Genomic DNA, 22,218 nt, shown 5'->3' with positions numbered 1-22,218 from the left:
TTGCATGAGGGGGATGGGTGGGGATTGAGAATGATTAATTTTAACTAGGTATTCTCTGTGGGTGAGGAATGATGTGAACCAAGAGAGTACTGTGCCTGATATGCCTATCTCTGACAACCGGGATAGGAGGATTTGGTGGTTGACAGTATCGAAGGCCGCAGAGATATCTAGGAGGGCGAGTAGATAGGAGTTTCCTTGGTCCATGCCTATGTGAACTGTATTAGTGATAGCTAGCAGAAGGTTTTCAGTATTACGACCTTTCCGGAAGCCAAATTGGGAGGGGTGCAGGATGCTATGGTCTTCCAGATAATCGGAGAGTTGGGTATTGACTACTTTTTCGAGGATTTTGGATACAAAAGGCAAGTTGGATATGGGCCGATAGTTGGAGGGGTCGTTAGCATCTAAGGTAGGTTTTTTAAGGAGGGGTTTGACGATTGCAAGTTTAAGAGGGTCTGGGACTTTGCCAGAAGTGAGTGAGCAGTTGATAAGGTCTACGAGGAGCTTGGTTATGGCGGTGGGGATGGAGAGAAGGGTTTTAGAGGGGATGATGTCAGCAGTGTGGGAGGCGGGTTTCATCTTTTTTAGTATATTTTCTATTTCCAGTGTGGAGGTGTTGTCAAAGGTGTGAAAGGTGGTTCCATTGGTTTTGGATGGTAGGGGAGGGGTGGCGGAGGGTTTGGAGGTGAATCGAAGTAGAATATTATGAATTATGTTTTGGAAATATTTAGCCAATTCAGCACATTTTTCATTAGAGTTTTCTTCTTGAAAGTTGGGGATTGTGGGGGGCTTAGTGAGTTCTGTAACATAAGAGAAGAGGACATTGGAGTTGAATTGATAGTTGTGGATTTTAGTTACGTAGAAATCCTTTTTTGCTTGTGTGGTGGCCTGTCGGTAAATATGTAGCGTGTGTTTGTATGTTGACTTGAGTGTGGGTGAGGGTTTTTTGCGCCAGGCGCGCTCTTTTGCTCTGATGTTTGATCAGTCTGAGTTCGTTAGTGTACCATGGTTTTTTGTCGGTGGTAGATAGGGGTATTTTCTTGTGTATCAAGGGGCAAAATTCTTCGGCTATCCTTGTGTTGATGTTGTTCCAGGATTGGAGGGCTGTGTCTGGACTGGTGAGGTCCAGGTTTTTATCTGTTTTGTCAAAGGCGAGGGTGAGGTCCTCTGAGGAGCAGAATTTACGGAAAGTGATGGTCTTGCTGGAGGAATTGGACTTATCCTGTGAGGGGTGGCTTCTGGAGAGGGTGGTGTCGATAGTAAGATGGGCGTTGATCATGAAATGATCGGACCATGGAATGGGGGTGGCAGATGGGGTGGTGGGCGAGGTGATGTGGGTGTTGATGAAGAGGAGGTCGAGGGTGTGACCAGCATTGTGTGTGGGTGAGTTGATGAGTTGTCGGAAGCCTAGGGCCTGGAGACTGATCAGCAGGGTTTTGCAAGATGGGGTGATGGGGGTGATGTCTATATGGAGGTTGAAGTCTCCAAGGATGACTGCAGGAGTGTCAGGTTTGATGTTGTCTGTTATGTATTCTATAATGGGGGATGGATCGTGTTCGATTAGACCTGGGGGAGCGTAGATGAGGCAAATCTGCAGGGTCTTGGATTTGAAGAGCCCAGTTTCTAATCTGGGGGGTGGGTGTGAGGGATGGAGTTTGAGGTTGAGGTGTTTTTTAGCGGCTAAAAGTAACCCTCCACCTTTTTTCTTTTTTCGTGGGATATTGAAGATGTCGTAGGTCTGTAAGGGTAGTTGATTAACGAAAACATGATCAGTGTCTTTTAGCCATGATTCAGTAATGGCACATATGTCAGGGTTGTCATCTGTGAGTATGTCGTGGAGGATGGGCGCTTTTTTAAGGATGGACTGTGCATTGAATAGAGAAATGGCTAGAGATGTTAGGCCTAGGATTTGGGAGAGGGGCGTGATCAAGATGGGTACAAGCAATTTGCGAGGGGTAGGGGGATGGGTGCAAGTGGTATTGGGATTGGATCGGTATGTGCGTGGTAGGGTAGGGATGGTGAGGTAGCACATTTTGGTGTGGGTGGTTTCTGGTGATAAGAGGAGGAAAGAGAAATTGAGGAGAGTGGGGGATGACTGGATGGAAGTGGGCGGGGGCCACAGGTTAAGGCTTGCAGGGGAAAAGGGGAAAAGGGGGGGGGCAGGTGTATGGTTATGTAGATCCAGGGGTTGTACCTGGTGGGTGGCAGTTTGTGATGTATTGAGAGGACACTATGGAAGATGGGGTGGAGGAGAGGGAAGGGGGAGTGTGGGGGGTGGGGGTGGGGGTGGGGTGGGGGGTATCGTACTAACCTCGTGGGTTGGTGCTGGGCAGGGAAAGAGAGGCAATGCAGAGGTATTAAGAACAATAGTTAAGACATGTGGCAATACAATAGTATAAGGTACAGCATTTAAGACATGTGGCAATGCATTGTTATTAGGTACAGCAGTTAAGATGGTGATACAGAGTTTTATTGAGAGTAAACTAGGGTGCCCTGCATTAAATGGCTTTTAGGTCTGCCCCCCTTGGGTGTTGAGGTCAGCGCAGCTCCCTCTTGCTTGAAGGAATGGTCCGTGAGCACAGGGGAGGTTTGAGACGGTATGGTCTCAAGGTAGGCGGTCAAAGGGCGGAGCGAAAGGCCGAGGCTGAGGGACTTGCTTCTGAGGGCTCTCAAAGGCTCACAATGGGGCGCATTAGATAGAGGTAGGCAGTAATCAACATGACAACAGACTGTGGTAGGCAGTAACCAACAATAGTAATGATTATAAGTAATGAATAACAACGGCAGTAAATAATAATTAGTAAAACCTGCTTGTTGAACTAGACAGTGATAAGCAATTAGACGACAGTGGTTGCGGATTGTAGACAGTGGGTATGGTATCCGAAATGCGGAGTGGAGACGCTATAAGGTGAGGGAGAGGGAAAGGGTAGGTGGGTGTGGGACTCAGCAGTGTTAGATAGAGAAGACGGTAGCGTGGCTAAGTGATAATGATACTACCAGACTGTGGAGAGTATAGGAAAGTCCTGGAGAAGGTTCGGCCCGTTCTTCCGAGGTGTCTGGGTGGGCTGGGTGGTGGCGTGCCTGGCCCTGGTCGGTCTGCGATGGTGGCGTGTAGCTTGGCGACTGTGAAGGGATCCAAAGTTGTGATGTGTCCTGACCGTTTTATATGGAGGACCCCAGCCACAGGCACAGGTTCGCACGAAGGGGCGCACAAAGGGGCGGGCCCCTTTGTTGCGCTCCTTCATGCGCGCGACGCCGGGCGCGCAACCCCGGTAGGAGAACGTCGATTAAATGCCCCGGAGGCGGCGGCTGCTGATGAGGTCACCCCGGCGCCTGGATCGTGATTGGCTGGCTGGGGCACCGCTGTGGACGCAGGTAAGTTGGGCCTGGAGCGAAGGAGGGCCTGGACGCTGTGCCTAGCGGTCGGCAGGGAGCCCGTTGGGGGGAAGGGTAAAATTGGGGGTAAGGGGGTAAGGTATCCACTTTCTACTTAGAAAACACATCACTGAAGTCAGAGTACTGCGGAGGTAATCCTGGAAGTGTAACCAATTTCAAAACAGGTATCACGGGGGATACTAGATGCAGACAAGTCTTCAGGCATTTCAGGCCTTACTGTATCAACTGCAGGGACTGCCAATTGAACTGAGGTTCGTGGGCCTGGAACCAGGGGAGCCCCAGGATCACCGGATGGGAAGAGCATTTTAGGACGTAGAAGGATGTTTCCTCCTAATGTAAAGTACCTACAGTGAGATGGATCGCCACTGTCTAGTGAGTAATAAGACCTGGAAGATGTTCCCCCTGAATGAAGGCAATACGAAGACTCACCTCATGGGGTTGAAGAGGTATTTTCCGAAGTTTGATGATGTCGTCCATTATGAAGCTACCGCTTGCTCCGGTATCGATGGGAGCAGTGGTCGCAAAGGTGTGGGCCTTAATGCCCAAGGTTACAGGAAGCAAGAGTTGAGGGCCAGAAACAGTTGCGCCCAAGCTCGGAACCCCCGCCAGCCTCAGACATTGCAGTTTCCTGGACGGACCGGGCAACACTGCAGACGATGTCCAGAAGTGCCACAGTAAAGGCAAAGCCCCTCCTTCGTCCGACAGAGATTCTCGGTTGGGGATAATCACCCACGATTCACCTCCATAGGTTCCATGGTAGAAGAAGATGGTAACACTGGGTTCTTCCCTGGAGAGAGAGATGCACTTGTGGGACGTGCAGTAGAAGGGCATGGAGCCTTTACTTCTAGGCGTCTTTGCCGGAGGTGATGATCAATCCTACCAGCAAGAGAGATCAGGTCTTCTAGAGACGAAGGAGTCTCATGGACCGCAAGCTCATCATTTAGAGCACTAGAGAGTCCATCTAGGAAGATGGTTTGCAGACAATCTTCTTGCCACCCAAGCTTTGTGGCCAAAGTCCGAAATCCACTGTACATTCGGAGAAGGTTCTTGACCCTTTGTGGAGGTGGAGTAGACTATGACTATGCGACCTGGGTCTCCAAAGGTCTGCTTAACAGACTAATGAAGTCAGATAATTTGGAAAGGATGGGATCAGAACGTTCCCATAAGTAAGAGGCCCATGCCAGAGCCTTCCCTTCCAACCGGATAGAATGAAGTTGACTTTGGTAATCTTCAAAAACAAGGAGGGTTGCAGTGTGAACTGCATAAAGCAATGATTAAGGAAGCCACGACAGGAGCATAGATCCCCATTGTACGTGGGGGGTGCAGGAAGTGCCAAAGTTGCTTTGGGAAGCACAGAGGCTGTGAAATTGTAAATTGAGAACAAAGTTCTTCTACCGAAGAGGCCAGCATCTCTAAGGGTTGGTGATGTTGTTTCACTGTGGCGGTCAGTCCTGGTAGGGCCCTAGAGGCGGGAGACTCCACCGAGTCTATGGCCTTGGCAACCTGTTGCGCTCAGAGGTGGACCCTTGTCCTGGGGCAAGGATGGAATGGCTCCTGAAAGGGAACATGAGGTAACTGGCTCCAGGGGGCAGAGCACTGAAGAGACAGAGGCTAGATAGAACTTCACCACTGGAAGCCTGAGGTCCCCCAGGGAGGAGCCCATAGGGACCCAGGCCGCTTGGATTTAGGTGGACCTCACAGGGTCTCCTGGGAGAGTGGAAGTCCGACATGCCCACAGACACAGAAGGAGTGCGGTTGGGTTTGAGCTGGAGCAAGGAGAACCAGAACAGAGTTGGTGAAGACAAGGTGAGGAACAGAGCCAGAATCTGGAGAAGAGGTCAGGCAGGCAAAGGGTCAATTTCCATAGGTCACTTCGAGGAGTGGTCACCGAAGCAAGGGTCAGATACCGGAGGTCAGATGTAGTCAGAGGCAAGCAGAGGTCTAGAGGCAGGCGGTAGACAGGCCAGCAGATCTGGAACAGGCTGAGGTCTTGAGGCAGGCGGCAGAGAGGCCAGCAGATCTGTAACAGGCTGGGGTCTTTGAGGCAGGCGGCAGACAAACGAGTCAGGAACTAGCTGGAGTCGTAGACAGGTGGCAGACAGGCAGACAGGTCAGGAACAAGCCGAGGTCAGTACCAGAAGTAAGTCCAAGGGTACTACCTGGGAAGGCAGATAGATGAACACAGGAACAGGCAGGACTCAGGAATGAGGATGCAGGAACAAGTCAGGAACAGAACTGGAACAGAAAAATCCTGGAACGAGACTAGGAACAAGCGCGAAGACAATCTAGCATACAAGCCGACGTGAATGCCAAGGCAAGGAAGTGAAATCAGGAACTTCCTTATATTGTAGATCAATAAGGGCACGCCGCGGAACCCAGACCCACCCTCAGCCCTACAAATATTGGGGCAGGCCGTGCGCGCGTGCGTATGGGCATGGCTAGCATGGAGAAAGACGCCGAACCTCGGCGTGAGGCCTGGCGCGCAGTGGAAGGCCCGGCGACCGCTGCTGCAGGACGCCGGGGCCTAGCTGGGCTAGCAACTACCGCGAGGGAGGTCGTCTCGGAACCTGCTAAGGAACTATGCAGGTGAGTGATCCCGTGCGCGGGATGGCTGTGGGCGGGGCATGTAACACAACTGAAGATACCAGCCTTTTTTTTTTTTTTTGTCAAAATAATTTTTATTAACCGGAAGAAGTTACACACACATGGGAGTACAATAACATATGTAACACAGAAAACAGTGTGCCATACAAGCAGTGCACATAAATGTTCGGTCCAACAAATAGTCCCACTATAAATGTATTTCCTGGTTTTCCTTTCTTATTCCCTCCATCCAATCCTGGCTGAACCACCCATCCCTGCAGAACCATCTCCCAAACATCCCCAGTCACACCTCATGCATACCACATACAGCAAGAGGAAACAGGGCATAACATGCATTCCAACAAGCACTATATATCTTGTCTGGTTTTCTCTTGCCCGAACGGAAGTCCATATATTCCATCTATAGTAGAGAGGCCATCCTGCCAAACCACGCATCAACTGAAGGTTGCGCCAAGGGATCAGCCCAGAGAGCCAATATGGTGTGGCATGCCATTATAACCACTAGGTTTTCAAACATTGCTCTGGAACGCATACCAGGAACCCGACCAGTCTGTTGGTGAGCCAATAAAAGGCGACCCGCATGAGAAATGACAGTACCAGTACTTTTATGAATCATGTCAAGAACTGACTTCCAAAAAAGCTCCACGCGTGGGCACGCCAGCAAGCAATGGTATAAATTGCCCTCAGCAGTGCCACACCGGCTACATAGAGGAGACTGTGTAAGCTTCATAAGAAACCGGCGAAGATCATCATAGTAAATGTTATGAAGAATTTTGAATCGGACCTCGCAACTGGTCGTTAGGCAGCAACTGGTAAAGAGCCGTAAAGCAGCTCTTCAGGTAGTTCGGGGCTATTGGGGAGTCCATAAAGGGTTGTAAGATGCTACAATCGGCCTAGGTGATCCAGTGATTGACATAGTTTTTCCAACCGGTAATCGTGTTATTGAAGCAGGCAGTGTCAAAAACCTTGGTAGCAAACGTCGTTTCCGCTGTCAGCTCTTCAACAGACCGTGCGAAGGACTGGATATAATGGCGGGCTTGCAGGTACGCATAAAAGTACTTAAGAACATAAGAACATAAGAAATTGCCATGATGGGTCAGACCAAGGGTCCATCAAGCCCAGCATCTTGTTACCCCAACAGAGGCCAAACCAGGCACAAGAACCTGGCAATTACCCAAACACTAAGAAGATCCCATTCTACTGATGCAATTAATAGCAGTGGCTGTTCCCTAAGTCAACTTGATTAATAGCCGTTAATGGAATTCTCCAAGAACTTATCCAAACCTTTTTTGAACCCAGCTACACTAAGTGCACTAACCACATCCTCTGGCAACAAATTCCAGAGCTTTATTGTGCGTTGAGTGAAAAAGAATTTTCTTCAATTAGTCTTAAATGTGCTACTTGCTAACTTCATGGAATGCCCCTTAGTCCTTCTATTATTCGAAAGTGTAAATAACCGAGTCACATCTACTCGTTCAAGACCTCTCATGATCTTAAAGACCTCTATCATATCCCCCATCAGCTGTCTCTTCTCCAAGCTGAACAGCCCTAAGCTCTTCAGCCTTTCCTCATAGGGGAGCTGTTCCATCCCCTTTATCATTTTGGTTGCCCTTCTCTGTACCTTCTCCATCGCAACTATATCTTTTTTGAGATGCGGCGACCAGAATTGTAAACAGTATTCAAGGTGCGGTCTCACCATGGAGCGATATAGAGGCATTGTGACATTTTCTGTTTTATTAACCATTCCCTTCCTAATAAAGGAAGGGAATGGTTAATAAACCAGAAATAAACCATTTAACACATCCCTGATACCGGGATGTGTGCAAGAAGATCACAACACCCCCGGTAACCGGGATAGGGCACTGCATGCAGGAAGATCACAACACCCCCGGTATCAGGAATAGGGCACTGTGTGCAGGAAGATCACAACACCCCCGGTAACCAGGATAGGGCACTGCATGCAGGAAGATCACAACACCCCCGGTATCAGGAATAGGGCACTGTGTGCAGGAAGATCACAACACCCCTGGTATCAGGGTTAGGGCACTGTGTGCAGGAAGATCACAACACTCCTGGTATTAATAGGGATAGGGCACTGTGTGCAGGAAGATCACAACATTCCTGGTGTCAGGGTTAGGGCACTGTGTGCAGGAAGATCACAACACTCCTGGTATTAATAGGGATAGGGCACTGTGTGCAGGAAGATCACAACACTCCTGGTATTAATAGGGATAGGGCACTGTGTGCAGGAAGATCACAACACCCCTGGTATCAGGGTTAGGGCACAAGTTCTAGTCACAATTGACTGATCACATTACTTTTTTTGTCAAGCTACCAACTGTTTCCATTTCCCATCCCCCATATATTGTCAGTGGGAACCTTGGTAACATGAATAAATAAGAGGGCAGCCAATGGGAATACATATTCATTCCTAAACTGACCTTAACTGACCTGAAAAGTGTCAAATTGTATCATTTTCTGTTAGTGCACACTAACTCCCGGTTAGTGCGCACTAACGGGAGTTAGTGCGCACTAACCGGGAGTTAGTGCGCATTGATTTCTTCATCAATGATTGAGCATTAATCAATAGGAATGAGAGAAAAAAGTAGTTAAATAGTGAGTCTTTGGTAGATATTGATGTTATAGTTTGGTGTATCGGTCTTGTTTTGTATTTTGAGATGTTTACCTTTGAGTCTCCGCAGAAGTGTGGGTCGTATAATCTCTGTCCATGATCACTGTGATTGGTGAAGCTTTGTTAATGTCCATCTTGTTGAGAGATATTATTTTATTGACACTCGGTTCTGCACGAAGGGGCGCACAAAAGGGCGAGCCCCTTTGTCGCGCTCCTTAGGCATGCAATACCAAGGTGCCCAGTGCAGCGCTTATGGCCCCCTCAACGCCCTCCGATGACGTCAGCGATCGAGGGGGGGAACAGCACGCTTCCTGATGTTCCAGGGCAGGTAAAGCAGCAAAGCAATGTATTTCAGCAACAAATTAGGCAGCAGATAGCGCCTACGTTATTACCAGAGGCAAAGATGTGCAAATGAGGCAAGAGAGTCCTGAGGTGCCCGATGCAGTGCTTATGGCCCCTCGATGCTCTCCAATGACATCAGCGATCGAGGGGGGAAGAGCACGCTTCCTGATGTTCTTTATTTTGAATGTGATTTGTGATGCAACTGTAACATTCATTATAATTTTGATTGTAATCCACCTTGAGACTAACTTACGAAAAGGCAGAATACTAAATGTTCATAATTAAACGATGCATAAATAAATCATTCACATCTATGAACTTTTAAGGAATCACTCACTTAAATGTCATTTTAACTATTGAAAGCCAAAAGCGCTTCACTTATAAGCCCATGAGGAGGTTAAGAATGGATAAACATGGACAGATGGCTTTTAGGGTACACGGATAGCCGGATGGATGGATGAATGGATGGGTGGATAAGGGAGTCATAAATGGTTGTAATATGACATGATGGGTAGATTGACAGATGAGTGGATTTTCTCATATTGACATGCTACTACAAAGTTGACTGTAAGCAACGGCTGCCCAGGAAAAGCAATTTTCAAAAGAAACTTCTGTGAGTAAATTAATGCTTTACTCGCAAAACTGGCCTTTTAGAAAACTGATGACTAATATCTGCAAAAAGTACTTTTACATACATCAACGACAGACTTTCCAGGGGATAGAGTCTAGGCGAGGTTGGAAACGCATGCAAAATCTCTCAGCAAAACTATGTGCATCCAACAACATGTGCAATTCTGTCCACGTAGTTTTGCTGGAATAATTCTAAAGCAAATTTTTGCACACAAATTCACTTTGAAAATTGGTTTAATGTATGCACATATTTGCCAGCTAACTTATACATGATGAGAACCATATCCAAATCATTTGGCTGGCTAATCCAGAAGCTAGCTGGCAAAATGTTGAGATTACTTACCTGATAATCTCCTTTTCCTTAGTGTAGACAGATGGACTCAGAACGAATGGGTATAGTATGCTCGTGCTAGCAGTTGGAGACGGATCTGACGTCAGCACGGGTATATATACCCCCACAGGAAGCGTAGCAACTCAGTAATCTTCCTTGCAAAAGCTGTTATGGATGTACTGACGATCAATGAAATTAGTGAAACAGGATTCCCCTGACCGATTGATAGGAGCTGGACACCACCAGCATTCACAACCGGAAGGCGTCGACACCTGGTAGAGTGGACGCTCTTATGTAAGAAAATGACATGGCCTACCTGGAATCGGTGGAACCCATATACACAGGCAGCTGGGCGGGATGCTGAATCCATCTGTCTACACTAAGGAAAAGGAGATTTTCAGGTAAGTAATCTCAACATTTCCTGGCATGTAGCCAGATGGACTCAGAACGAATGGGATGTACAAAAGCTTTACTCCCAGCCCGGGTGGGAGGCTGCCTGAGGACCGTGTAGGACTGCCCTCGCAAATGCTGTGTCCTCCCGGCCTGGACATCCAGACGGTAGAACCTGGAGAAGGTATGGAGAGAGGACAATGTCGCCCCTTTACATATTTCTGCAGGCGACAGCAACCTGGATTCTGCCCAAGATGCTGCTTGGGCTCTGGTAGAATGAGCCTTGACTTGTAAAGGTGGTGACTTCCCGGCCTCTACATAAGCTGCTCTGATAACTTCTTTAATCCAGCGGGCAATGGTGGGCCGAGAGGCCGCTTCACCTTGTTTCTTTCCGCTGTGTAGGACGAACGGATGGTCCGTCTTTCGTACTTCTTGTGTCAATTCCAGATATCTGGGCAGCAATCTGCCGATGTCGAGATGGCGTAGTAAACGCCCTTCTTCTGATTTCTTCAAACCCGCCGTAGTAGGCAAGGATATGGTTTGGTTGAGGTGAAATTGTGAGACCACTTTAGGTAGAAAGGAGGGAACCGTGCGAAGATGTGATTCTGAGAAAGGGATCACGGCAGGACAGTGCTTGTAGCTCCGAGATGCGGCGTGCTGAACACATTGCCAGCAGAAACACCATCTTCAAAGTGAGAGAATGGAGAGACAGGCCCCGAAGGGGTCTGAAGGTGGATCCCGCTAGGAAATCCAAAACTAGGTTAAGATTCCACAGGGGCACAGGCCACTTCAGTGGCGGACGAATGTGCTTGACTCCTTTCAGGAAGCGAGAAACATCTGGATGCGTGGCAATGGTCTTGCCATCCCTCCTGGGACCGTAGCAAGACAGCGCAGCCATCTGAACCTTGATGGAGCTGAGGGAGAGACCCTTCTGAAGTCCATCCTGTAGAAAATCCAGAACAATAGGAATTGTGGTCGCATGTGGATTGGTGTCGTGAGTATTGCACCAGTCTTCAAATATGCTCCAAATCCTTACGTAGGTGAGGGATGTGGAAAACTTGCGGGCTCGGAGGAGTGTATCTATCACGGGCTCCGAGTAACCTCTTTTCTTCAGTCTAGCCCTCTCAATGGCCAGACCGTAAGAGAGAATTGAGCCGGATCCTCGTGGAGGATGGGACCTTGACGAAGCAGGTCCCTGAGAGGAGGCAGGGGAAGGGGCTCCCCTGCCAGTAGTCTTCTCATGTCCGCGTACCAGGGTCTTCTTGGCTAATCTGGAGCCACTAGAAGAACTAGGCCCCGGTGCTTCTGAATCTTGTGGATGATGGTGCCCAGCAGAGGCCACGGAGGAAAAGCGTATAGCAGAGTCCCTGGAAGGCTGTGGGTGACAGCTGCCATTCCCCCGGATTTAGGCTTTCTCTGCTGAGGAAGTCTGCTGTGGTGTTGTCCTTCCCGGCAATGTGGACGGCGGAGATGTCCTGAAGATTTGCCTCCGCCCAAGTCATCAACGGGGCTATCTCTAGAGATACCTGTCGACTTCTGGTTCCGCCCTGGCGGTTGATGTATGCCACCGTGGTGGCGTTGTCGGACATCACTCTGACTGCTCTATTCCTCAGTCTGTGAGCTAATTGCAGGCAGGCTAGCCGGACTGCGCGTGCCTCTAGACGGTTGATGTTCCACCCTGACTCTTCTCTGTTCCACTGCCCTTGCACGGTGAGTTCTTCGCAGTGTGCTCCCCAGCCGCTCAGGCTGGCATCTGTGGTGAGCAGAGTCCACATGGGGGAGGACATCTTCGACCCCCTGCTCGTGTGGTTGGACTGCAACCACCACCATAACTGGGTCCTCACTCTGGCCGGCAGAGGTAGGTGCGTGGAATAATTCCGGAAGCGGGGGCTCCAGCGAGAGAGCATGGAGTGTTGTAGTGGTCTCATATGGGCTCTTGCCCAGGGCACCACTTCCAGGGTGGAGGCCATGAGGCCGAGAACCTGCAGATAATCCCAAGCTATGGGCCGGCTGGCTCCCATCAAGGACCGGAGACGCGTCTGAAGTTTTAACCTTCTCTTGGTAGTGAGACTGACTGTGTCTGCCTGGGTGTCGAACTGGACTCCCAGGTATTCCAGTGATTGGGAAGGCTGTAGGCAACTCTTGTTGAGGTTAACTACCCATCCCAGGCTTTCCAGAAGGGCGATCACTCTGTTGGTTGCCCGATGGCTCTCCTCCTGTGATTTCGCCCTGATCAGCCAATCGTCCAGGTAGGGATGGACGAGGATTCCTTCCTGTCTGAGCGCCGCTGCTACCACTACGACCACCTTGGTGAAGGTCCGCGGCGACGTGGCTAACCCGAAGGGCAGAGCCCGGAATTGGAAGTGGCGTCCCATAACCTTGAAGCGTAGGTAGCGCTGATGATCCGGATGGATCGGGATATGCAGGTAGGCTTCTGACAAGTCTAAGGCCATGAGGAATTCTCCTGGCTGTACTGCCGTCTTGACGGAGCGCAGAGTTTCCATGCGAAACCTCGGGACCCTTAAGTATCGATTGACTGACGAGGTCCAATACGGGCTGGAAAGTGCCCTCTTTCTTGGGTACCATGAAATAAATGGAATAGTGTCCAGAATTCATTTCCCATGCAGGTACTGGGATGATGGCTTTCAAGGACAGGAGCCTCGCCAGGGTAGCTTCCAATGCTGCCTTCTTGTGTATGGGACACGAAGATTCCACAAACCTGTCCGGAGGGAGATGATGAAAGTCCAGATAATACCCCTCTCGGATGATGGCGAGGACCCACTGGTCCGACGTAATCTCGATCCATCTGGGGTAGAAGAGGGTTAACCTGCCCCCTATGGCTCCGTCCCCCAGATGGATCGGCTGATTCTCATTGGGAGGCACGGCCGGGACCTGAACCCAAGCCGGCTCCCCTCTTGCGCTGCTTAAGAACATAAGAACATAAGAAAATGCCATACAGGGTCAGACCAAGGGTCCATCAAGCCCAGCATCCTGTTTCCAACAGTGGCCAATCCAGGCCTTAAGAACCTGGCAAGTACCCAAAAACTAAGTCTATTCCATGTAACCATTGCTAATGGCAGTGGCTATTCTCTAAGTGAACTTAATAGCAGGTAATGGACTTCTCCTCCAAGAACTTATCCAATCCTTTTTTAAACACAGCTATACTAACTGCACGAACCACATTCTCTGGCAACAAATTCCAGAGTTTAATTGTGCATTGAGTAAAAAAGAACTTTCTCCGATTAGTTTTAAATGTGCCCCATGCTAACTTCATGGAGTGTCCCCTAGTCCTTCTACTATCCGAAAGAGTAAATAACCGATTCACATCTACCCGTTCTAGACCTCTCATGATTTTAAACACCTCTATCATATCCCCCCTCAGTCGTCTCTTCTCCAAGCTGAAAAGTCCTAACCTCTTTAGTCTTTCCTCATAGGGGAGTTGTTCCATTCCCCTTATCATTTTGGTAGCCCTTCTCTGTACCTTCTCCATCGCAATTATATCTTTTTTGAGATGCGGCGACCAGAATTGTACACAGTATTCAAGGTGCGGTCTCACCATGGAGCGATACAGAGGCATTATGACATTTTCCATTTTATTCATCATTCCTTTTCTAATAATTCCCAACATTCTGTTTGCTTTTTTGACTGCCGCAGCACACTGAACCGACGATTTCAATGTGTTATCCACTATGACACCTAGATCTCTTTCTTGGGTTGTAGCACCTAATAAGGAACCCAACATCGTGTAATTATAGCATGGGTTATTTTTCCCTATATGCATCACCTTGCACTTATCCACATTAAATTTCATCTGCCATTTGGATGCCCAATTTTCAAGTCTCACAAGGTCTTCCTGCAATTTATCACAATCTGCTTGTGATTTAACTACTCTGCACAATTTTGTGTCATCTGCAAATTTGATTATCTCACTCGTCGTATTTCTTTCCAGATCATTTATAAATATATTGAACAGTAAGGGTCCCAATACAGATCCCTGAGGCACTCCACTGTCCACTCCCTTCCACTGAGAAAATTGCCCATTTAATCCTACTCTCTGTTTCCTGTCTTTTAGCCAGTTTGCAATCCACGAAAGGACATCGCCACCTATCCCATGACTTTTTACTTTTCCTAGAAGCCTCTCATGAGGAACTTTGTCAAACGCCTTCTGAAAATCCAAGTATACTATATCTACCGGTTCACCTTTATCCACATGTTTATTAACTCCTTCAAAAAAGTGAAGCAGATTTGTGAGGCAAGACTTGCCCTGGGTAAAGCCATGCTGACTTTGTTCCATTAAACCACGTCTTTCTATATGTTCTGTGATTTTGATGTTTAGAACACTTTCCACTATTTTTCCTGGCACTGAAGTCAGGCTAACCGGTCTGTAGTTCCGAAAGGACTGGTTCCTGGCCTGAGGACGAGGCGCCTGGTAGCGACTCCTATAGGGAGTGAAGCGCTGGGATCTTCTACCTCTGGAGGGCCTTGGAAAGGCGTGCTGGTTCCTTCTGAACCGATCTTCTGGCAGTTGAGGTACTGGAGAGGTGCCCCATGTGCTGGCCAGTTTATCAAGGTTGCTGCCAAACAGGAAAGAACCCCTAAAGGGCATTCTGGTGAGGCGTGTCTTCGAAGGTGCATCGGCTGACCAATTCCGTATCCAGAGCTGCCTCCTGGCGGCTACGGAGGATGAGACCCCCTTGGCTGTTGTACGGACTAGGTCTGATGCAGCATCTGTGAGGAACGAGCGAGCTGACTCCATGTCTGTTGCCGGAGCATTGTTCCTGACCTGTGACAAACAGGAACGCGTCACCACTGTGCAGCAGGTTGCGATCCGCAAAGATAGAGCTGCCACCTCAAAGGTCTGTTTCAGGATGGTGTCAAGGCGTCGGTCATGAGCCTCCTTGAGGACCGCCCCCCCTTCAAATGGAATGGTAGTGCGCTTGACCACAGCGCTGACCAAGGCATCCACCTGAGGGCACGCCAACATATCCTTGATTGCCGGTTCCAGAGGGTACATGCCTGTCAGGGCCCGACCCCCTTTGAATGAGGCTGCTGGTGCAGCCCATTCTAAATCTATCAGTTGCTGTGCTGCTTGTAAGAAGGGAAAATGGCGGGCTGGAGGACGAAGACCTTCCAGCAGAGGATTCTGCGTAAAGGGCGCCGTAGTGCTGGGACCTGTAATATCCAACTCCGCCAGGCACTGAGATACCAGGTCGGAGAGATCTTCCTTGGTAAAGAACCTCCTCATGGTTCGATATGGCTCAATCCCTGAGGGAAGTTCCCCCTCCTCCGGGGGTTCGGACTCATCCTCCGAGACATCAGGGTCCGTCTGAACCGGACTGCTCGGAGGCGGGTGCCCATGATAAGGGCACGAAGGTCCAGGGGCAGGATCAGCTGGAGGAACAACAGCAGCGGCCGGAGCAGCAGGGCCTGGACGGGAAGCTGACTGCATCTGTACAAAGGCATGGATCCCCTTAAAGAGATCCACCCAGGAAATGGAAGCGGTCTCGAGTCGTCGGCGTACCAGATCCCCCTGGATCCCAGGTTGTTCGAGACTGCCCGCTAGATCCGGAGTGGCCCCTGGGGAACTGTCAGCAAACCGTGGTTGAGACTGGTCCTGGCCCAGGGCTCCCACTGCCTCCTCACATTGGGCACAAAGGGAGTCTGGCTCTTCACTATGCGTGGCCCTAAGCTGGCATGCTGAGCAGAGGCCGAGGGCTTTAATACCTGAATCAGGAGGCGCCGCCGCTGAAGACGCTGAGGCGTTCTGTTCCATTGAAAAATATGCGCTTAATAATCTGCGGCAGCAATATGCGCTCAATACAACAGGCGCTCAATAATATGCGGCAGCAATATACGCTTAATACAACAAGCGCTCAATAATATGCGGCAGCAATATACGCTTAATGCAACAGGCGCTTAATACAACAAGCGCTCAATAATATGCGGCAGCAATATACGCTTAACACAACAGGCGCTCCATAATATGCGGCAGCAGTATATGCTTAACACAACAGGCGCTCAATAATATGCGGCAGCAATATACGCTTAATACAACAAGCGCTCAATAATATGCGACAATATACGCTTAATACAACAGGCGCTCAATAATACGCGGCAGCAATATACTCTCAATGATAACCAATATGCGCTCATTAGTATGCAATTAGCAACATATGCTCAATGCTATCCAATATGTGCTCATTAGTCTGCGGTCAGCAATATACGCACAATGATATACAATATGTGCTCAGCAATATACACTCAAGGATATCCCATATGCGCTTAAGCATAGACAGGCGCCTATCATGGGCGCTCAATACCTGACCAAGGCAGACAAAATGGCGACCTCCACGACGTGCCACATGCAGGCAACGCCGCCGATCCTCGTACCTCGGAGACCAAAAAGTAAGAGATGTACGCCTTACCTGATCCTCGGCGCTTCCCGGTTGGAACCCAGGCGGTCTCCGGTTGCGGGGGGAGAGGGGAAATACCTTCACCACCGAGCTTGAGGAAATGCACCCGCTGCCTCGTCCATGCCGGGACCGAGGCGCCTCTTCCGCCACGCCCGAGCCCTTCTCGCCCGGGGGCTAGTCCCTGCCGCGATTCGGCCACCGGACCGAGGCCTTAAACCTCCGGGGGATCACGGAAATCACCCCGGGAAACTCAACTGGGGGAGGGACCCCAAGGGTATCACCGCAGGAGTGCGGGGCTCGATGTTCCTGTAGAAATTTAGTAAGATGAAAGTAGAAAATAGAAAGTAGATTGGAAACACGCCCCTAAGGATGTTATTTTCAAAAGGATTCTGCATGCAATTTGATAAATGTCAAGAGTATGTGTATATTTTTGGATTTGAGTGCACATTTCCCTGAGGAAAATAAGGGGTGGTTTTGCGGGGTAGTATTCAGAAGTATGCACAGTAGTTGCTATTTTGTAAAAGATATACATGTATGCACTACCAAACTTATTCATACACTTTCACTTCTGCTAAGCAATTTGTGCAAATGAAATTGGACTTGCCAGTTGTCAGCAGTTTATGAGTGGAATGTCTGGGTAAACCGATGGGGACTTAAGTTGAAGGGCGAGAGGATCTAAGTGAAATGAGAAGGACTGAGTGAAGGAGTGAATGTATCAGCAAACTGGTGAGTCTACACATGAGTGAAAGCATTTTAAAAATGGGATACACAGATACATGCTTAGTTCAGGGTGTTTATTTGAGCAATGTCACAATTATTTCATGCGTAAAAAAAGTGTCTATGTGTATAAAATGGATTAAGAAAGTATGCATTTGTTTTTTTGCATTGAAAAGATATGTGACTACAGGTACAGTTTCCACAATACAGTTTAAAAAATACTAGCATTACTCTCTGTGCATGCACTTATGTGCACAAATGCTATACAGCAGATGGGCTCTTACTGCACAGATGGACACAAGGAAAAGAATTGGCCTGAAAATAAGCTGTGATTTCTCTCTGTCTACAGACCTCCCATTTAAAAAAGTTGTCTGGAAAGGATGCATTACCACTGGAGTCTGCGAGCGGAAATTTAACCTAACTGTAGCAACTACCGCCATGAAAGACGTCCATAGCTCTTGCATATAACACAGTGGGAAGCATCAATTAAATTCTATGTTTTGATCCGATACTGCTTTTTCTTTCCCTTCACAATTACTTTGAATAGAAAAGGTCAAGCTCTGTGCAATGACCAATTCTGGCTGAACCTTAACTATGTTTAAATCCTCAGTCCCTGGAGACTTCCATGATCTGTACAGCTTTACTTTGAATCCTGTAGTCAAGTATTAGAATTATGCAAGTGAACAGAATTTAAGAAAAGATTGTTATGCTATGTCTACTTTTCAATATATAATATGGCTGTGCCAAGAGGCTGCACATTAAAAAGATAACACGAAAAAGAATGTCTCCACATTTATTCATTCTTTCCTTTATTCATGCAAAGTAGCTGCATCTAGTATATCTGTAGCTGCACATCTGTATACCTTAGGGGAAAGGCGAGATAGGGGAAATATGATAGAGAAATGTAAATGCCTCCAAGGTCTCCAAGCTCAGGAGGTGAGCCTCTTTCAACAGAAGGCAGGCTCTAGAATGAGGGGTCATGGGATGAAGAGGACTCAGGAGTAATGTTAGGAAATATGTGATTGCCATACAGACTGCATCATATTCTAAGGGAAGAACAGCAAGTTGTTGAGTATCCACAGAAGCAGAGAACAGCACATTCCCTCACCAATTTGTGAGAACCTAAGGGTACCCAAGACAACTAAAACTCTTAAGAGAGGTACAGTAATCATACAAGTTTGAGAACCGCTGCCCTAGAAAACATAATGCCCAACTCCTACTAGAGGTGCAGATTGGAAACCAGAACAAGTTGGACTCCTGCTGCAGATCCTGATTCAGGAATCCTGCACACAAACAGAAAGCTTACCTTGGTCCCAGGTGCAAAACACAGACAGACCCTCAACAAATACAGCATAAATGACCACAAATTAGAAATAGAAGCATGGAGACAAGAACTGAACTGGAAGACCTTCAGAAGCCAGAAACTGTCTGGAGTGTAACACCAGACAGATAAATAAAAGTATTTTTCCTGTTCCATCTAAAAGCGAAGTATTAAAAAATACACATTTCACAAACATGACAGAAGAAATCAAATTCTTACTATTTCTGAAACAAAATAAACAACAGCTACAGCTCTGCACCAGAGCCCGACCATTCCCCCAGCAGTCTCCTTCTCAATCCCTCTGGTCCTCAGCAGTGTCACTTAACCCTCTCTTCCACCCGCCTAAGAACTCGGGCAGTCTCGCTCCCTCAGCCCCCCTCACCCCTCCCACCCACATCTCCCCAGTCTTGCTCCCCAAACCCCTTTCCCCATGGTCCCCTGCAGCCTCACTCCCTCAAGCTTTCCCCCCAAGGTCCCCACCAGCCTCGCTGTCTCAACCTTCTCTCCTTGATGTCCCCACCAGTCTTGTCCCAAACACATTCCCTCCCCCACCAGCCTTACTCCAACCACCTCCCCAAGTCCCCAGGAGCCTTACCCTCCACACTCCCTTCCCCCGTCCCCATCATTCTCTCTCCTTCTCCCTCCCAGGTCCTCCAAGCCTAGGCTCCAACACATCCCACACCCAGCAGTCTCACTCCCTGCTAGGTTGGGGGGGGGGATGTTGAGATAAATGTGAATCTACCAGGGCTAGGAGAGGGAGGGAAAGGGTATTTAGACTCTCAACTCCATTTCCCTCCCCCTCCCAGTCCCATAAGTTTCACACTCCCCCTAGAAGAAAAGTCCATTAACCATTATTAAGGTAGAGCTGCAGAAATCCACTGCTTATTCTTGGGATAAGGAGGTTGGAATCTCTCTACCTCTTGGGATCCTGCCAGGTACTTGTGACCTGGCTTGGCTACTGTTGGAAACAGGATATTGGGCTTGATGGACTGTTGGTCTGACCCATTATGGCAACCTTTATGATCCTTACGTTATGTAATTATCTACTTGTTTGGATATTTGTTTATTTTTGAAGAATCACACTAAAGTTTAGGTTGAACATACAATCTGTGTCCTGCCTGTTCCTGCATCACTGCCACTGATAGACAGCACAGTAGCACACAGCAGGGAGGATGTTACTATACCACCTGGGAAAGCAGGAAAATGGAGGAAGTGAACCAGATCCTTTCCACAGGGCAGTAACAACTGCAGAGTGCCCAGGAAACCCAAGGAACCTATTCTAGACTCAAAAATGTCACTTGGAAATGGAAGTCCAGATTGGAGGTTGCCTAAGTAGCTCTGCTGGAATAGATCCTAATGAGCCTGGAATGGCTTATGTGGCAGTGGGTATGCTGACACCCAAACCTTATGCTGGAAAAAGAGCTGGAAGTAGAGGAGGCATAGTAGCAGGCTCAGACCATGCCTGAACCAATACGGTCCCCAGAGAAGCCACTCAACCCAGATAGAGGATGATGGAGTACTAAGAGCTAGAGACTCTGACAACCAGTAGAGCAGATCCAGCCAGATCGTCATCTTCGACGTCCCCGCCGAACTCAAAAGTCCTCGATCCTCCCGGCATCGCGCGCCGAAGAAGTGAAACAAAGAGGCCTGCCCTTTGTGCGCCTACCAGAGCGCCCTGCCTCATCTAAGTACTGCACCCTTTTCATTTCACTGTTTTTGCTACTATTCCTTTTCATTTTACTGTTTCTGCAATTCCTCCCTTACCTCCTCTCTCCTTTCTCACCCTTTCTACAGAAAGATTTTACTGGGCCCATTTCACCTCCTCGTCTCTTGCCCTCAACCCTTCAACAATGCCACCCTTCATATGTAACTGCCCTATATCCCTCCAGCGTAGATACCACTCTAAATTACCCCCCTCGTACCCTTCCTGCCCACACACCTCTGAAGAAGGCTCACTCCTATTCCAGTTTCCCCCCTTACCCAATTCCTTGGACTCTCTCTAAGAACATAAGAACATAAGAAATTGCCATGCTGGGTCAGACCAAGGGTCCATCAAGCCCAGCATCCTGTTTCCAACAGAGGCCAATCCAGGCCACAAGAACCTGGCAAGTACCCAAACACTAAGAAGATCCCATGCTACTGATGCAATTAATAGCAGTGGCTATTCCCTAAGTAAAATTGATTAATAGTCGTTAATGGACTTCTCCTCCAAGAACTTATCCAAACCTTTTTTGAACCCAGCTACACTAACTGCACTAACCACATCCTCTGGCAACAAATTCCAGAGCTTTATTGTGCGTTGAGTGAAAAAGAATTTTCTCCAATTAGTCTTAAATGTGTTACTTGCTAACTTCATGGAATGCCCCCAATCCTTCTATTATTCGAAAGTGAAAATAACCGAGTCACATCTACTCGTTCAAGACCTCTCATGATCTTAAATACCTCTATCATATCCCCCCTCAGCCATCTCTTCTCCAAGCTGAACAGCCCTAACCTCTTCAGCCTTTCCTCATAGGGAAGCTGTTCCATCCCCTTTATCATTTTGGTTGCCCTTCTCTGTACCTTCTCCATCGCAACTATATCTTTTTTGAGATGCGGCGACCAGAACTGTACACAGTATTCAAGGTGTGGTCTCACCATGGAGCGATATAGAGGCATTATGACATTTTCCCTTCTATTAACCATTCCCTTCCTAATAATTCCTAACATTCTATTTGCTTTTTTGACTGCTGCAGCACACTGAGCTGACGATTTTAAAGTATTATCCACTATGATGCCTAGATCTTTTTACTGGGTGGTAGCTCCTAATATGGAACCTAACATCGTATAACTACAGCAACGGTTATTTTTCCCTATATGCAACACCTTGCACTTGTCCACATTAAATTTCATCTGCCATTTGGATGCCCAATCTTCAAGTCTTGCAAGGTCTTCCTGCAATGTATCACAGTCTGCTTGTGATTTAACTACTCTGAATAATTTTGTATCATCTGCAAATTTGATAACTTTACTCGTCGTATTCCTTTCCAGATCATTTATATATATATATATTGAAAAGCACCGGTTCAAGTACAGATCCCTGAGGTACTCCTCTGTTTACCCTTTTCCACTGAGAAAATTGACCATTTAATCCTACTCTCTGTTTCCTGTCTTTTAACCAGCTTGTAATCCACGAAAGGACATCGCCTCCTATCCCATGACCTTTTAGTTTTCGTAGAAGCCTCTCATGAGGGACTTTGTCAAACACCTTCTGAAAATCCAAATACACTACATCTACCGGTTCCCCTTTATCCACATGTTTATTAACCCCTTCAAAAAAATGAAGCAGATTTGTTAAGCAAGACTTCCCTTGGGTAAATCCATGTTGGCTATGTTCCATTAAATCATGTCTTTCTATATGCTTTACAATATCACTACTCCTTTTCAACGCCCAATCTCTCCAAAA

At 48.1% G+C, this 22,218-nt stretch overlaps 1 protein-coding gene across 1 annotated transcript in view; it reads left to right on the top strand.

Annotated features, from left to right (window-relative positions):
- Window positions 1-18,226, top strand: part of LOC115076331 (phospholipase A2 inhibitor and Ly6/PLAUR domain-containing protein-like) — a 43,494-nt gene extending 25,268 nt beyond the window's left edge. The window contains exon 5 of the mRNA XM_029577631.1: window positions 17,802-18,226. Coding sequence (XP_029433491.1) covers window positions 17,802-17,920 — 119 coding nt within the window. The 3' untranslated portion in view covers window positions 17,921-18,226. The remainder of the gene's footprint in view (window positions 1-17,801) is intronic.
- The last annotated feature ends 3,992 nt before the right edge of the window (window positions 18,227-22,218 follow it).

Source organism: Rhinatrema bivittatum, chromosome 14 (genome assembly GCF_901001135.1).
Source record: "Rhinatrema bivittatum chromosome 14, aRhiBiv1.1, whole genome shotgun sequence".
NCBI classification, from domain to species: Eukaryota; Metazoa; Chordata; class Amphibia; order Gymnophiona; family Rhinatrematidae; genus Rhinatrema; species Rhinatrema bivittatum.
The sequence above is the reverse complement of the archived record's forward strand: the minus strand, read 5'-3'. Positions and strand labels throughout refer to the sequence as shown.